The sequence below is a fragment of the Sus scrofa genome, chromosome 6 (assembly GCF_054392235.1).
Source record: "Sus scrofa isolate SSC_HxYL_T2T_F1_AM1 chromosome 6, Sscrofa_HxYL_maternal_Yorkshire_Landrace_v2.0, whole genome shotgun sequence".
In the NCBI taxonomy this organism is placed as follows: domain Eukaryota; kingdom Metazoa; phylum Chordata; class Mammalia; order Artiodactyla; family Suidae; genus Sus; species Sus scrofa.
Window position 1 is genome coordinate 62,130,527 of NC_139388.1, and position 17,997 is coordinate 62,148,523.

Sequence of the window (17,997 nt, forward strand, 5' to 3'; positions counted from 1 at the left end):
TTCCCGTCATGGCGCAGTGGTTAACGAATCCGACTAGGAACCATGAGGCTGCAGGTTCAGTCCCTGCCCTTGCTCAGTGGGTTAATGATCTGGCGTTGCTCTGAGCTGTGGTGTAGGTTGCAGATGCGGCTCGGATCCCGCATTGCTGTGGCTCTGGTGTAGGCCAGCGGCTACAGCTCCCATTAGACCCTAGCCTGGGAACCTCCATATGCCACGGAAGCGGCCCAAAGGAATAGCAAAAAGATAAAAAATTTAAAAAAAAAATTAAAAAAATAAAAAGGATCTTAGGGTCCCACCAGGATACAGAAATGCATCATTAAACGAAATAGAGACTAGGAGTGCTCTGCTGGCACAGAGGCTTAGGGACCTGGCCTTGTCACTGCAGTGGCTTGGACTGCCACTCTGCTTGGGTCAATGAGGTGGCACGGGTTCACGTTCTGGCCCAGGAACTTCCACGTGCCATAGGCACAGCCAAATAAATAAGAATAATAAAATTAAATACAGACTGATATGCATCACAATAAATTAGTTATATAGACGCACAGGCTTTGAAAACACAGGGTTACCCCAAGGGAGGGGGAGGGGATGGAGTGGGGGTTTGGGGTTGGCAGATGCCCACGGTGGTGTATGGAACGACTGGCCACAGGGGACCTGCCGTCTGGCACAGGACACTCACCCAATATTCTGTCATGGTTTTGATGGGAAAAGGATCTAGAAAAAAACTAATGTGTCTACATGTATAACTGAATCACTTTGTTGTACAGCAGAAAGTATCACATTTTAAATCAACTACACTTCAATAAAACTTTGTTTTTTCTCTTTTTGCCATTTCTTGGGTCACTCCCTCGGCATGTGTAGCTTCCCAGGCTAGGGGTGGAATGGGAGCAGCCGCCACCGCCCAGGCCAGGGCCACAGCAACTCGGGATCCCAACCACATCTGCAACCTACACCACAGCTCACGGCAATGCTGGATCCTTAACCCACTGAGCAAGACCAGGGATTGAACCTGCAACCTCATGGTTCCCAGTCAAATTCGTTAACCACTGAGCCACGATGGGAACTCCTAGATAATTTTTAAAAGGTAAAAGTTGACAGGGGAGTTCTCTTGAGGCCCAGTGGGTTAAGGATGGGGCATTGCCACAACTGTGGCTGGGATTCAATCCCTGACCCAGAAACTTCCATATGCCATGGGTGCTGCCAAAAAATAAATAAATAAAAGATTGACAGGCCTCACTCCCACCCACCTACCTTTCTTTCTCTCTTTCCTTTTTCGGCTTTTGTGGGCCACACCCAAGACATAGGAATCAAACCCGCAACCTCATGGGTAGATTCCCAGGCTGGTTGGTTGAATCAGAGCTACAGCGGCCAGCCTACACCACAGCCACAGCAACCCCAGATCCACGCTGAAACTGCAACCTACACCACAGCCCTCAGCATTTCTCGGATCCTTAACCCACTGAGCAAGGCCAGGGATCGAACCTGAATCCTCAGGCATACTAGGCCAGTTTGTTACTACTGGGCCACCATGAGAACTCCTCTTTCTTTCTTTCTTTCTTTCTTTTTTTCCCTGCCTTCCTTCTTTCACTATCTTTCTCTCAGCTGAGGAAAGTTCCCAGGGCCAGGGAACCTGTGCCACCGCAGTGACGCCAGCTCCTTCACCTGCTGAACCACCAGGGAACGCCCTGCCCTTGGTTCTTTCCCCCCAATCATTGTGTCCTCACCACCCACCCAAACAGGGGGTCCTGCAGTCACAATGCATTGTTGCCTGTGTTCCTTGGATTTGTACCACCTGCATCGTTTTGTCCTCCCAACAGTGAATCCTGGAAATTTCTCCAAATCAGAAAGAGCATCCTCACTTTTTCTATAGAGTTGCATCCCTTCCAGTGGGTCTGCGACTCAGAATCATGTATTTAGGCCTGACGGATGGATTGTTTCTAATATTTTGCCGTTACCACAGACCCCCGATCTACACTCTGTAGGCAGTTAGGGGGAGAAGTTCAAAGGTTCTCCCTGAGTCTTTTGGGCCTGGGCTGTTTTCAGCTCCAAATAATCCCCACACCAAAGAGGCACCTATTGGGGTGGCCAATTTTGCTTCCCTTGCAGGCCTCGGAGGAGGCTGACTCACGTTTGGTCAAGAAGAAAGTCCCGATCAGAACACGCACTTGAGGAGTCACTGTCAGGCCTCAACAGAAATGAATCTGACTGGTATCCATGAGGACGAAGGTTCAATCCCCCGACTAGCTCAATGGGTTAACAATCCAGTGCTGCCGTGGCATTGCTGAAGGCCAGCAGCTACAGCTCCGATTTAACCCCTAGCCTGGAAACTTCTATATGCTGTGGATATATGCTGTGGATGCAGCCCTAAAAAGACACACACACACAAAAGTTTATTTAAAAAAAAAAAAAAAAAAAAAAAAGCAGTTCCCAGAGTTCTCATCGTGGCTCAGTGGCAAACAAACCCAACTACTCTCCATGGGGATGCGGGTTCCATCCTGGCCTTGCTCAGTGCGTTAAGGAGCAGGCATTGCTGTGCCCTAGCCTGGGAATTTCCATATGCTGCAAGTGTGGCCCTAAAAAGACAACAACAACAACAACAAAAAAAAAAAAAAAAAGGAAAAAAACTTCTGGGTGTCTGGGTGTGTGTTCACATTGTGGCACATCAGAAACCCTAGGAACCATGAGGTTGCAGGTTCAATGCCGGGCATTGATCACTGCGTGAAGGATCTGGCCTTGCCACGAGCTGTGGTGTGGGTTGCAGATTCAGCCTGGATCCTGAGTTGCTGTGGCTGTGGCCTAGGCCAGCAGCTATAGCTCCGATGTGACCTCTGGTCTCTGCTTACATTGTTGTACTTTCTTTGTGAAAATTCATCTTGCCAGCACACTTACGAAGCGCATGATTTTCCGCATGCATGTTATGCTTTTAAGGGTTTGCGTTATGCCCTCCAGGGGTACAGAGACATCGCCAGACTGCAAAACCAAGAGGTCATGGGAAAACACCCATCCTGAGTAGGAAATTAGGTCCAGATGAAGAGAGCATGAAAGAGGAGACTGGGGAGGTGTGTAAGGAGAACTTCCAAAGGAGTAAAAAGATTGAAAAGACTGTGAGAGGCAGGAAGCCGAAGGACCAGGGCAGCTTCTCCAAGGGTAAGACAAAGTCTGTTGGTTGAAGGAAAGTGCTGCCTTGAACATGGTGATTCCTGAGGATTCAGGAGACTCTGCATTGGGAGAGGAAGGCGACGATGAAATGGATGAGGTCGAATGCCTTCTTGAAGAAGGGAGTCTGCAGAGCCCTCTGACAGCTTCCAAAGGAAGGTCTCAGCAGAAGGCTCAGATGCTCAGGGTGCCACCTGAGAATGCAGTCCCTCCCCAGCTATCACCTGGCCCAAGAGAAATCAGTACAAGCGACCGCAAGTTCATGGTGGATATGAGCGCATCCCCGAGGTCTATCAGGAGGAACAACAGGATGGCTGTGGGAGCGGTGGCCACAGGCTCCGAAGCAAACACACCATGACCAGGCTGAAAGGCCTGGAGTCCAGGAGAGCCTCCCACAAATGACTGGAGTGAATATCACCGAAGCAGCTACCGTCCTGGGCAAGACCACTGCCCTGAGCAAGAAGCCCGGAGTCAGAGCACCGCTCGGCCTCTTACCTGGGACACTTCCTGACATATGCAAGGCGGCTTCATGATCTACAGAATAGGGATCATGCCTTGACTTTAACAGCGCTGTGCTGAGAACCAGTGAATTAATAGAAGTGAACTTATTTATTATAAAAAAATAGTTTACTTTAAATTACACGTTAAAGTCATTGTGTCCACCAGCAATAAATAGAGGGCTCTAAATGCATCCCACATTCACACTCCACAGAGGCTTAAAACGTCCCTTGAATCAGAAGACATTTGCCCTTTTGGAGGGAGCCACAGAACATCTATTTGCTCTGCTTAAGAGGATTCAGCATTAGGGGTGTGTTCATCCAGAGTCTGGAAACTGAACGCTGCTGCTGTGGATCACTCTTCTCCTCCGGGCTGTGTCGGATCCCATATCCAAAGTATATGGCCAGTCCTAGCAGGGAAATGAGACCATGAGAAGGAAAAGAAGGCCCTCTCCCCACTTACAAATGCCCAGAAGGTGCCTTATTATGGCGTCTGACACAGTTTGTGGGGAGAGGTCATTAGGAAGGGGATTGGGTTCTGTCCCTCAAGAGGCCTCTTCATCCCAGAAGGCCACTCACCCATGGCATTCCAGATGCCAAACTGGGCCCAGGTCACAGAGGACATCTGCATCATCAGGTAGACATTCAGAAAGATGCTCAGCACTGGGAGGACGGGCAGAGCAGGGACCTGGGGGCAAAGTCAGTGACTCACTGAACACAGCACCCACATCTGAGAGGGAGGACCCTCCCCCACGTGGGCGGGGAGACTCCAGTCCTCCTCAGGCTGTGCATGCAGGGCCCACTGAGACTGGGGGTGGGGGGGAAGCACTGGGTGGGACCAGGGAAGGTCCATGGGTTTGAGCAAGTCCCCCCTTCCCTGGTCCAGCAAGGAGACTTCACCTCAAAGCTTGTCGACTTCAGCCCCTCAGCCTGGACAGCTGGGCACATAAGGTCACCTACCCTGAAGGGAAGAGGAGAGGTGTTCTGGGGCTGCCTCCAAATGATGGCGGTGATCCCAGCAATAAGCAGCAGCAGCAGCACAGCCCCTGCTGTGAACCCGGGGTCTCCAGAGAACACGCGGCTGGGCCACAGGGCCAGAAGCAGGCTCAGGATGGTCAGCAGGAGAACTGCAAGGGTCAAGGGGGAGGACAGCAGGCTCAACTCCAGAGGCCAAATGGGTCAAGACCTCGGGTCACCCCTCCCCACACTGCCCACCCCAGGAAGGGCTATCACATCTGCAAGACTCCTCAGCTGCCAGCACACCCACTCCCTACCCATCCTGTCCATCTCAGAAGATCACCAAAGAGATGTCCCCAGGCTCACCCAGCAGGAATGTGCATCCATAGACAATCTGGCCAGATTTCAGAGTGGGGGTGGTGCTGATAGGGTCACACAGACTCTTTAGAGGGTTTGAGGTTCCGGCTTCAGGTACAGATTCCAAAGGACTTGCTCCAACTATAGGCTCCATCTCAATTTCCTCCTCTGCTTTCTCCTTCTTGCTGAAGTTCTGGTCTGGTTGGTATCTGAAGCAGAGGATTTAAGGCAATGTTAATAGCAGCCTCTATGCATCCAACATCAGTCAGTATAACCCACCTCTTTCCTTCCAGAGCCTAGCAGGACATTTAGAAGACAGATGCTCATTAGCTCCCCTTCAATTCCCATGAGCCCAATACCCCCAGTTAATGTGTAGTGGAGTCTCACCTGAGGATCAGGACAGAAAAAGTCACAAGGAAGTAAGAAAGCAGGGCCCCAATTGACATGAGTTCCACAAGATGAAAGATCTCAAAAAGTACTGCCAGGATCCCTAGAATGAGGGTTGGGGGAGGGATTAAGAAGCCACTGGATATATCCAAGCTAAGGAAATTGATCAAAGAAGGACTGGGTTGTGTTTATGGACCTGAAAGAGTTGCAGAAACCAGGATGGCCACGATGGGGGTGCCTCTTCGGGCATAGGTTTTGCCAAGTCCCCGGAAAAGGAGCCCATCCTCTACCATTGCACAAATCAACCGAGACATGGTCAACATAACAACATGGAGGCTGGAAAAGACAATAATGGGAACATGTGTAAAGATGTAGACAAGCAGGACAGACCTGGTTTCTGCTCCCTAGTCCCACATGGGGTGAGGTGTCTTTCCCTCTTGTCCCTCGATCCCAAGAGAGAGGATGTCTGAGCATCTGACGGTACATGGAGAGAAAGCTTTGACACTGACCTGTATAAAAGAGCACACAGGATGACAACAGCCACCAAGTATCCAGCAGGAGCCCACCCAACATGGTGAAAAGCCTGCGGCAGCGGACTGTAAGGATGAATCTGGTAGTAGGGCACCATGAGGGTGAGAGCTGCTGTGACACCAGAGTAGGCCAAAAAGCAGCTGGATATGAAGATCCCTAGGCTCCAAGGGATGGAACGCTGAGGGTTAGGGGTTTCTTTCCCTGCAGGATGGTGGGAGCATCAGGTCAGGAAAACACACAGCTGTGAAATCATTCAATATTCTTCCCCCTTGCATCTCCAAAAGCAGCCTCATCAACTGCCAACCCCATTGCTCAAGGGCAGCCCAAAGGGGCAAAGCTGGAAAGGACACACAAAGACCATGTTACCTGCAGTGACAATGGCATTGAGACCAAGGAATGAGTAGAAAGGCATAGCTGCTCCTTGGAGAATCCCTTCAAAGCCAAAGGGCACAAACCCTCCAGAACCCAGAGGGCCCAGGCTGTGGTGAGAGAAGGGATGAAGAAGAATGTGGGGGAGGTTGTTCAGACATCTCTACTGGACTCTTCTGTTAACGCCCCAAGACCTGGGCTCCAGGACCCCATCATCTGGATCCATCAGCCCAGGTCTCTTCCAGTCCCACCGTATTCCTAGATCTGCAGCCCCCGCTAAGCAGGACTAGGGGCAAGAGGACCCTCCTAACCTATAGCTGTCAGAGGATCCAGATGTGGCCAGTTTGTAGTCCTGTTCTGTGAGCTGCCAATTGTGCAGGTCTCCCTTAATGAAGCCAGAGAGGATCATGAAGCTGAGAACCAAAACATTGCAGCCTGCAGACACTTTTCTAACCAGGGCTGAGTCATGAACTCCCAGAATCAGTAGCCCTGTGGGAAAGACGGAAAGTGTGAAACCTCCAAAATAATTAAATCCACAGAGACAGAAAGTGGATGGGCGGTGGTCAAGGGCTTAGGGTTGGGGACCTGAGGTGGGGTGGGGGATGGACAGTGATGCTCAGTGGGTACAGGGCTGCCTTTGGGGGAGATGAAAATGTTTGGAAGTAGAGGGAGATTTTGGTTGTGCAACACTGTGAATGTCCTAAGTGCTACGGAATTGTATACTCCAAGATGGTTCATTTCTTTCTCTTTCTTTATATTTTTTTTTTCTTTTTCTGTCTTTTTACCATTTTCTGGGGCCGAACCCATGGCATACGGAGGCTCCCAGGCTAGGGGTCCAATCGGAGCTGTCGCTGCCGGTCTACACCACATCCACAGCAATTCGGGATCTGAGCTGCGTCTGCGACCCACACCACAGCTCACGGCAACACCTGATCCTTAACCCACTGAGCAAGGGCAGGGATCGAACCCGCAACCTCATAGTTCCTAGTCAGATTCGTTAACTACTGTGCAAGGAAGAGAACCACGGAATCTCCTTTCCTTTAGAAGAATATCCTTGTTCTCAATATAGAGGAGGAAACCTGTTATTTTCTCAGTGATTCTGAGCTGCGCTGATTTTGTCCCTGGATGGTGGTGTGGCCATATCTGGAGATATTCCGACTGTCATGTGTCACATGGGGAAGCAAAGGCCAGGGATGCTGGTCAACATCCAACAGTGATTTTACAGGAGTTCCCACTGTGGCTCAGCAGGTTAAGTACCCAGCCTTGCCTCTGGAGGATGTGGGTTGGATCCCTGGCCTCACTCACTGGGTTCAGGATCCAGTGTTGTCATGAGCCGTGGTGTAGGTTGCAGATGTAGCTTGGATTCAGATCATATACTGAGGAAATTCCATATGCCACCCCTATACATGTATTAAAAAAGAAAACTGTAATTCGGGGAGCACAGGACAGCCCCCACCCGTGGGCAAACGTCAGTGCTGCAAAGGTGGAAAACAATGGGCTAAGCTCTGCCTTCCTGACCCTTTCTCTCCAGTCCTAATCCCCCCACCATTCGGGAACCCAAGCCCTTCCCATCCCAGGCCCCCATTCACAGTCCATGCTCCCCAGCTTAGCTCTGACCCCTTCTTACCAGCCATCAGCAGCACCAGGGCCAGCGCAACAAAGTCTGGGTATGGGGCCAGGAACGAGGGCATATGCTCAGAGAACATTCCCTCTAATTTTTGTGAGATGTGGTTCCCAATCAGGCTGTCAAAGTTGTAGCTCCAGGCCCTGGTCAAGTAGGCAGTGGCTGCAGTGGCAGAAGGTAGATTCATGAAAGGACAGTAACTGAACCCCTACAAACACCCTGGAGTGCATTTGGGGGGGAAGAAACAGACAAAATACCCTGTCTCAAAGTTTCACTTCATGGGCTCAGGGGAGCTGAATAGGTGACTAAATGGGCTATGTGATATGTTAGGAGGAGATGGAGGTTTTGCAAGAAAAGAACACAGGGAAGTAGGACCAGCACAGCTGGGAGATGAGGGCTGAAATCCCACTCAACTGGTACAGGTAAATCCAGGAAGACAACAGCTGAGCAAAGCCTTTCAAATGCTGAGAAGTGAGCCTGTGGGTTGTGCCTCCCTTGCACCCACTCCCTACACTTCCCCCTCCTTCTAAGTTTTGGGTCCAGTCATTTTAGGACAACAGAATAGAGCCGAGGAGAATTCAGGGGGAGGGGATTCTGCCACAACCATCTGACTCCCTCTACAAGGTCAATGACAAAGGGCTGATGAACAAGGGAAGACCCCAGATCTCTCTCCCAGGTCCCTGGTCTTAAGCCCACAGCATGGCCCGCTCCCGGCATCTCACCAACGCCTAAATGCAGTATGAGGGTCCAGCCAGTGATGAAGGCATACAGTTGTCCCATTGTCACATAGCTGTAGAGATACACAGAACCAGAGCGGGGTACCCGGGCCCCAAACTCAGCAAAGCAGAACGCACACAACACGGCAAATAAGGCAACGAGCAAGAAGGAGACGATGACCGCAGGTCCAGCTACATACACGGCCATGGCACCAGCCAGGATGTATATACGAGCCTTGGGGGTATTCACACCAAAAAGCACTAGATTGAGGGTGTTTAGATGAAGTGTGGGAATCTCAGACTCCTCCCTGGGCTCTAGTGGCTGCCTTCGGACCAGTTTCTCACCAAATTGGCGAACACGCTGACCCAGCATCCTGGACATATTGAAGAGGCTCCGCCCTGCAGAGAAAATAAGTCACAAAGTCCCCAAGAATGTCCATTCACACTTGACCCTGGGAGTCTGACTCCACAAAGCAACGGGGTTATGGTAGCAGCGGGTAAAGGGGTACACGGGGCACGTTCTCCATCTCTGAGCTTTGGTTTCTTCAAATCTAAGGAAGACTTTCCACATGGTTCAAAGTTACTGGAAAGGCTGCTTGCAGAGAAGGGAGGGGAGAGAATTATGTCTCCCCCAAAATGCACCACTTTTTTTTTTTTTTTTTTTTTTTTTTTGCCTTTTCCTTTTTGAGAGCCGCTCCTGCGGCATATGGAGGTTCCCAGGCTAGGGATCCAATTGGAGCTGTAGCCACTGGCCTACGCCAGAGCCACAGCAACTCGGGATCCGAGCCGCATCTGCAACCTACACCACAGCTCACACCAACACCAGATCTTTAACCTACCGAGCAAGGCCAGGGATCGAACCTGCAATCTCATGGTTCCTAGTCAGATTAGTTAACCACAGGAACTCCAAAAATGCACCATTTTACATGTGCACTGTTTGGAGCTGAAGGCAATGAGGACCCAGAAGACTCAGGAACAGCTGTGGCCTCTCCCTTAACTGCTCAATAACTTAGACAGACGGCCCATGCCAGGAAGAGAGCTGTTTCTAGAGATAAAGTTTTATCTCAGAAAGACATCTCTAGGAGTTCCTGCCGGGGCTCACTGGTTAACAAATCTGACTAGGAACCATGAGGTTGCGGGTTCGATGCCTGGCCTTGCTCAGTGGGTTAAGGATCAGGTGTTGCCGTGAGCTATGGTGTAGGTTGCAGATGTGGCTTGGATCCCGTGTTGCTGTGGCTCTGGCATAGGCCAGTGGCTACAGCTCCAATTGGACCCCTAGCCTGGGAACCTCCATATGCCGCGAGAGCGGCCCAAGATATGGCAAAAAGACCAAAAAAAAAAAAAAAAAAAAAAAAAGACATCTCTAAATACATGGGCAAACATTTGCTTCCCAAGCAGTTCTCCTCCCAGCTTCCTGGGGGCTGTCTCCCTCCCCTGGGAACACCCAGATCCCCACCCCTTCACATTAAGCTCAGGGTGTGAGCATTTAAGCCTCAGGTGCCTGACTGTCTTTGAGCCTCTGAGTTTCTATGGGCCTCCTGTACCTAACAAACTAAATTTGTTCATCTGCTATGTAAATGTCATGATCAGACCAGTCAAAGAATCTAGAAAGCCAAGATTTTGGCCCCTTCAGAAGCAAAAGCTTCTAAAACAGTGCCTGGCACACACAGCAGCTGCTTAATTGGTCTACGCTGAGTGGCTAAGAGAGATGATTATAGAATTGAAATCAACCAGATCTGCTGGTTCCAGTTCAGCTCCGCTATGCATCAGCTTGTCTGATTGAGTAAAAACTGTGTGCCATCTTTGTCCTCCTTTCCACCATAAAACAAGGGATATTGTTGCCATCCTTATTCCTTCCCTTCCTTGTTATGTGCAAAGTGACTCTTTAAGGGGCTGGGTGATCAGAGAACTGAGACTCCACATCTTTCTACACCAAGGTTCCTGAAAACTAACTGCTTTCTGTGTCACTACTTGCAGAGTGACAGGGAGTTGGAACTGCGAGTTCAGGCAGAATGACATGGGACAGACTCTAGCCCAGCTCAGTCAAGGCATCAAACCACACTGGTCTGTCTCCCAACTGTCTGCAGGAAAGGGTCCCACCTTCACTCTCAATCAGAAGTGACAGGATTCTCTCTCCTAATCTTTGGGGCACACAATGTCTCCCCACTACCCAGCTCTGAGGGCCAGGCTGACCCAGTGAACACAGTCACCTTCAGGAAGCTCCTGCCCACGGAGCCTCCAAAGCCCAAGCTCAGCCCAGTGGTGAAGAGCAAGCTTTCCAAGAGCCAGGAAACGCTGATTCGCATCTTGGCTCCGCCCCCACACCTGTGCCTTTGAACACGTCATGTACTGCTCAGAACCCCTGTTTGCCTCTTTTTCAAATGCTTCTGACCAGTTTCGTGCACTGTTAGGATGAGTGTTAAAGGAGCAGCTTCTGTGGAGAAAAGACGGGGGGTCCTCCAAAAACTAAAAATGCTTTCCCATATAATCCAACACTCCCCCTCTGGGGATACCCTCCAATAACAGAGAAGATGGTCTCAGAGAGCTGTGGACACCCCTGTTCACAGCAGGATTAGTCACCAAAGCTGACACACGGAAGCAGCTCCCGTGTCCATCCATGAAGGAAAGGCTAACAGTGTGGTCTATACAGACAGTGAGATAGGAGTCAGCCTTCAAAAGACAGCGTTTCTTTTTTTCTTTCTTTTTTTTTTTTTTGGCATTTTGGGGCTGCATCCTTAGTGATGGAGCTTCCCAGGCTCGGGGTGGAATCAGAGCTGCAGACACAAGCCTACACCACAGCCACAGCAACAGGGATCCAAGCCACGTGTGTGAACTACACCAAAGCTCATGGCAACACCTGAACCTTAACCAACCAAGCAAAGCCAGGGACTGAACCCAAATCCTCATGGATCCTACTCAGGTTCGTTAACCACTGCGCCATGAAAGGAACACAAAGACAACAATATCTGACCTGTGCTACCACCTGGAGGAAGCTTGAGGACATTTTGCCAAGTGACAGGAGCCCGGCACCAAAAGACAAATACTCTGTATTTCCACCGCCATGAAGTACCCAAAGGAGTCAGATCCTTAGAGACACAAAGTCGAAAGCAGCTGAGTGAGGGGACAAAGAGAAGCCCTTGTCCAATGGGGACACAGTTTCAGGTTTACAGCATGAAAAGTGTCTGGAGATTGGCTGCTCAGCAAATATGTAAACGTACGTCAACTTAGTGACCTGCACACTTTAAACTGCTTAGCATGGGTGCCGGCCTCAGCAGCACCTCTGCTAAAACTGGAATCTTGCAAAGAAGATTAGCATGGCCCCTGCGCCAGGATGAGACACACAGTCATGAAGCATTCCATGGTCTTTACCTGAACCCCTTTGCTGTAAAGCAGAAATGATCACAACAATGAAAATCATTGGGGGTTCCCGTTGAGGTGCAGGGGAAACGACTCTGACTAATATCCATGAGGATGTGGGCTCCATCCCTGGCCTCGGCCTTGCTCAGTAGGGATCCCACGTTGCTGTGGCTGTGGTGTAGACCGGCAGCTGTAGCTCTGATTTGACCCCTAGCTGGGGACCTTCCATATGCGGCGGATGTGGTGCTAAAAAGCAAAAGAAAAAATGAAAAGAAAGAAAGGAAGGAAGGAAATCAACTATACTTCCATAAAACTTGAAAAATTTTTAAATACTTAAATAGATTTTGTTGTGTATTTTATCACCAATTTTAAAATTGCCGCTGCCAATGATAAACAATAGAGCCAGCTTCACAGAGTTCCTGGCTGTAACAAACCCCAAGGGGATTTAACATAAATCACCACACCATCATCCTTCACGGATACCAAATCCAGGATGCTGCCAAGTCCCTCATGTCATCCTTGTACCTGCAGACACAGTGTGCCAGGTAGTAGACAGGAGCCTGAAGTCAGTGGTCCCCAGGTCATACACCTTACATAAGGGCAATTTTTCCTGTTGTCAGAACACAAACCTAAATACTAGTCTTAGAGCCTCTGGACATGGATGTAATCTCCCCACCCCACCTCTTCTCACACAAACCCTCACACCTGCCAGCTCCTGCTTTCCTGTGCAGAATGGGTCTTTCCACCCTCAGGCTGAGCCAGGCTGACCCAGCTGCACCCTGGGATGGCAGAGTTCTCTTTAGGAGTAGCCAAGGAGTTCCGCTCTGGCTCAGCAGCAATACACCCAACTGGTATCCATGAGGAGGCAAACTTGATCCCTGGTGTCACTCAGTGGGTTTAGGATCCAGCATCCCCATGGCTGTGGCATGAGGCCGGTAGTTGCAGTTCAGATTCCACCCCTAGCCTGGGAACTTCCCTATGCCGCAGGTGTGGCCACAAAGAGACAACAACAACAACAACAAATATCCAGGAGTAGCTGAACCCAGCGCCCAGTCTCCTCCAGATGAAGGGGATACCAAGACTTACTGGATTCTTGGAGCAGAGCCTGGAGCACTGGAACACGCAGGGAGACTGAGGTTAAGCTGTGTGGGGCTGGAGCTGACACATCTCCAAAAACGAAAGCAGGAAGTTATTGAGCACAAAAGGCTAGACTCAATTAACCTTGGGTTGTTGGCATGGGGCTGGGGGTGGGGCTGGGGTGGCGCTGAGTGAGCAGGATCACCTGTAGTGTTGCAATCAGCCAGTGACTCTTCTGTGGTTACCCTCAGTGCAAGGTTTTTGGGGTTTGTTTGTTTCTTTATTTGTTTTTCCTTTTAGGCACCTGCAACATATGAAAGTTCTGAGGCTAGGGGGCCGATCGGAGCCAATGCCAGGAAGAGAGCTATTGTCACAGGTAACTTGTTATCTTGGAAAGACTTCATGGAGTGGCAAAGCTTTGCTCCTCCCATCCTCCTGGGCGCTGTCTCCCTCCCCTTTGAACCCCCAGAACCCCACCCTTTCTCCTTGGCTCTGAGTAGCATATAAACCCTAGGTGCCCAACTGCCTTTGAGCCTCAGAATTTTTATGGGCCTCCTCTAGATACCAGACTACATTCGTCCATCTCTTAGGGAAATGTAATTATTACAGCAGGCAAAGGAAAGTTTTCTGTCCCTTCAGAAGCAAAAGAAAGATGTTTTCTGTCCCTTCAGAAGCAAAAGCAAGAGCTTCAGAAGCAAAAGAAAGATGTTTTCTGTCCCTTCAGAAGCAAAAGCAAGAGTTCCTGTTGTGGCACAATGGAAAGGAATCTGACTGGGAACCATGAGGTTGTGGGTTCCATCCCTGGCCTCGCTCAGTGGATTCAGGATTCGGCATTGCCGTGAGCTGTGGTGTAGGCCATAGACACGGCTCGGATCTGGCTTTGCTGTGGCTCTGGCATAGGCTGGCAGCTACAGCTCCAATTGGACCCCTAGCCTGGGAACCTCCATATGTACAGGTTCCGCCCTAAAAAGTCAGAAGACAGAAAAAAAAGGCAAAAGAGAGAAAAGTTTTCTGTCCCTTCAGAAACAAAAGCTTTTTCTTTTTTTGTGTTTTTTAGGGCTGTACCCAGGGCATATGGAAGTCCCCAGGCTAAGATTCCAGTCAGGGCTGTGGCTGCCTGCCTACACCACAGCCACAGCAGCAGCAGATCAGAGCTGATACTGCTGCCTACACCACAGCTCATGGCAATGCCAGATTCTTAACTCGCTGAGAAAGCCAGGGATCCAACACACATCCTCATACATACTAGTTAGAATCTTAACCTGATGAGGCACAGCGGGAACTCTGTAAATGCTTCTAATACAGTGTGTGGCACACACAGCAGCTGCTTAATTGGTATATGGTGCTGATTTTAGAATCGATGATTCTATTATTTTTATTTATTTATTTATTTGTCTTTTGTCTTTTTAGGGCTGCACCCACGGCATATGGAGGGTCCCAGGCTAGGGGTAGAATCCGAGCTACAGCTGCCGGCCTATACTACAGCCACAGCAACTCCAGATCCTTAATCCACCGAGTGATCCCAGGGATCGAACTTGTGTCCTCATGGATGCTAATCAGGATCGTTTCCACTGAGCCACAAGGGGAACTCCCCTAGAATTGATGATTCTAGAATTGAAATCAACCAGCTCTGTTATTCAAATCTAGCTCTGCTATGCATTAGCTTGTCTGGTTTCGTACAAACCATGTACCATCTTTGTCCTTCTATTTTCTATAAAACAGGGGAAATTTTCATCATTATTCCATCACCTCCATGTTATGTGTGAAGGGACTCTTTAAGGGGCTGGGTGATCAGAGAACTTAAGACTCCACATCTTTCTACACCAAGGATCCTAGAAACGGACGTCTTTTTGTGTCACTGCTTGCAGAGTGACATGGAGTTGGAACTGCGAGTTCAGGCAGAATGACATGGGACAGACTCTAGCCCAGCTCAGTCATGGCATCAGACCACACTGGTCTGTCTCCCAACTGCCTGGAGGAAAGGGACCAACCCTTCATTCTTCATCTTCAGGAAGCCTCTGCCCATGACACTCCAAAGTCCATGGTTACACTTTGGTTAAGAGCAAACATTCAAAGAGCCAGGGAACTCTGGTTAAAATCTTGGCTCAGAGCTTCCGTGCTCACTGGAAAGGAATCTGAAGAGCATCTGTGAGGACGCAGGTTCAATCCCTGGAATCACTTGGTGGGTTAAGGATCCGGCATGGCCCTGAGTTCTGGTAAAGGTTGCAGATGTGGCTTGGATCCTGCTTTGATGTGGCTGTGGTGGCATCCACAGCTCTGATTCGACCCCTAGCCTGGGACCCTCCACATGTTACAGATGCAGCCCTAAAAAGATTAAAGAAAAATTAAAAATTAAAGAGTTTTAAAAAATAATCTTGGCTCCACCAACACCCTCTGTGCACCTGGAGAAGTCATTTCATTCTCTGGGCGTCTGTGTTCTTCTTGTTCAGATACTACGGAGGAGCCCTTGGGCACTGTGAGTAGGAAAGTAAAATGGAGAAGGGAGTAGATACTATGCATAAAATGTGGTCATTCCTCAAATATTGAAAATGGATTTACCCTATGATCCAGTAATTCAGCTTCTGGGTACAGACCCAAAGGAACAGAAAACAGCATCTCAAAGAGATAACCGTTCACCCATGGTTATACCAATACTATTCACAGTAGCTCAAACATGGAAGCTTCTCCTATGTCCATCCCCAAAGGAATTGACAGACACAATATGCTCCATACAGACAGTGGAATATGATTCAGCCTGAGAAAACAGCAATGGCTGACCCCTGCTACAACATGGAGGACCCTTGAGGACACTGTGCTAAGTGACATGAGCCAGTCACAAAAAGACCAAGAGTGTATGATTCCACTTCTATGAAATGCCCAGAGAATCAAATTCATAGACAGAAAAGTCAAACGGTGGTTTGCCAGGAGCTGAGGTGAGGGGGCAACGGGGAGTTATTGTTAAATGGGCACAAGAAGAGAAGGGTTCTGAGACTGGTCGAAGGACAATGGAAATGTACTCAATGGTACAGAACTGTACACCTACAATGGTAGAGACGGTTAATTTTATGCAATCAGAGCAACCAGGGATCCAAGCCACGTCTGCTACCTACTACCTACACCATAGCTCACGGCAACACCGGATCCTTAACCCACTGAGTGAGGCCAGGGGTTGAACCTGGGACCTCATGGATGCTAGTAAGATTCCTTTCTGCTGAGCCACAATAGCAACTCCTACCACCATATGTTCAATTAATACCAGTAACGTGTACTCTGAGCCAGCGTCACAGTGTGAGCAAGCCCTGTGTTGATTTCATATTCCAAACACTGAACTGCTGTTTGGATGGGTGAATTCAAGAATAACATCGGAGTTCCCAGTGTGGTGCAGTGGAAACACATCTGACTAGTATCCATGAGGATGCAGGTTTGATCCCTGGCCTCGCTCAGTGGGTTGGGGATCCAGCATTGCCACGAGCTGTGGTGTAGGTCAAAGACATGACCTGGATCCCATGTTGCTGTGGCTGTGGCACAGGCTGGCAACTGGAGCTCTAACTGGACCCCTAGCCTAGGAACTTCCATATGCCATGGGTGTGGCCCTAAAAAAAAGCCAAAAAAAGCCAAAAAAAAAAAAAAAAAAGAATAACATCTGTCAAAAGGATCTTAGGGTCCCCCAGTAGGATACAGAAATGCATCATTAAATGAAATAGAGACTAGGAGTGCTCTGCTGGCACAGAGGCTTAGGGACCTGGCCTTGTCACTGCAGTGGCTTGGACTGCCACTCTGCTTGGGTCAATGAGGTGGCACGGGTTCACGTTCTGGCCCAGGAACTTCCACGTGCCATGGGCACAGCCAAATAAATAAGAATAATAAAATTAAATACAGACTGATACGCATCACAATAAATAAGTTATATAGACTCACAGCCTTTGAAAACACAGGGTTATCCCAAGGGAGGGGGAGGGGATGGAGTGGGGGTTTGGGGTTGGCAGATGCCCACGGTGGTGTATGGAACGACTGGCCACAGGGGACCTGCCGTCTGGCACAGGACACTCACCCAATATTCTGTCATGGTTTTGATGGGAAAAGGATCTAGAAAAAAACTAATGTGTCTACATGTATAACTGAATCACTTTGTTGTACAGCAGAAAGTATCACATTTTAAATCAACTACACTTCAATAAAACTTTTTAAAAAATGGGGGAAAAAGTTGTATAGTACTAATCTCCTCTTTTTTTTTTTTTTTTTTTTTTTTTTTTTTGGCCTCTCCCAGCCCCATTATGGGAAAGTTCCTGGGCTAGGGCTTGAACCTCACACCATAGCAGTGACCATGACAGATCTTTAACCCACTCGCCACCAGGGAACTCCTTCCCTTCTCTTCTCATGCTTTTCCATCACCCAAACACTTCTCTGGAATTCTATATTCCCGTTGTTATAACCTATGTTGCAGAACCTGAGCTGTTTGACCCATAAGAATGTCCCACAGTCAGAATTTTGCTGCTCACACCTTCTTGGGGCAAGGATTCTGCGTCGTCTTTATTTCCTGCCAATTGACAGCAAGATCAGGGACTGGTCCAGGCTCCGTACACCCAGTATGTTCTTGTTCATTTTGTATCATTTGATTTCCTATTTAAAAAAAAAAAAAAAAAAAAAAAAAAAAAGCTATAATAGACGCTTCTGAGTTTGATCCAAAAATATTGTGGACTGTTGTGCAAAAAATAGAGGGAAATTTGGTCTTGTCCGGGACGTCTTTTCTGAAGAAATGGTATTTAGGTTTCGAAGGACACACAGGCTGGGGATGAACTAGCAAAAAGCATCCCGGGCAGAGAGCATCGTGCTGACAGCCCTGGGGGGAAGAGAAATGAAGGACAGTGGTCGTGGCTGAAATCTACTGGGGCAGAGGGAGAGTAACGACCCTGAAGAACTAACAGGGCCAAGATGGTCAGCATCCCTGTAAGCGGGGGTATGAATACGCTTT

The 17,997-nt window shown here is 49.1% G+C and overlaps 1 protein-coding gene and 1 non-coding gene across 2 annotated transcripts; one reads left to right on the forward strand and one right to left on the reverse strand.

Annotated features, from left to right (window-relative positions):
* Positions 1–3,761: 3,761 nt before the first annotated feature.
* Positions 3,762–13,125, reverse strand: LOC100626505 (cationic amino acid transporter 3). The gene is given in 13 exon segments (XM_021094916.2): positions 3,762–4,005; positions 4,008–4,060; positions 4,230–4,338; positions 4,611–4,777; positions 4,974–5,173; positions 5,352–5,454; positions 5,548–5,687; positions 5,861–6,083; positions 6,249–6,361; positions 6,563–6,740; positions 7,879–8,037; positions 8,598–8,990; positions 13,035–13,125. Coding segments are annotated over 12 exon segments (1,887 nt in total). The 5' UTR covers positions 8,974–8,990; positions 13,035–13,125; the 3' UTR covers positions 3,762–3,939.
* LOC146402461 (U6 spliceosomal RNA) lies at positions 11,851–11,957 on the forward strand. Its single transcript, XR_014808678.1, has one exon. It is a non-coding gene; the product is annotated as a U6 spliceosomal RNA (small nuclear RNA).
* Positions 13,126–17,997: the final 4,872 nt, after the last annotated feature.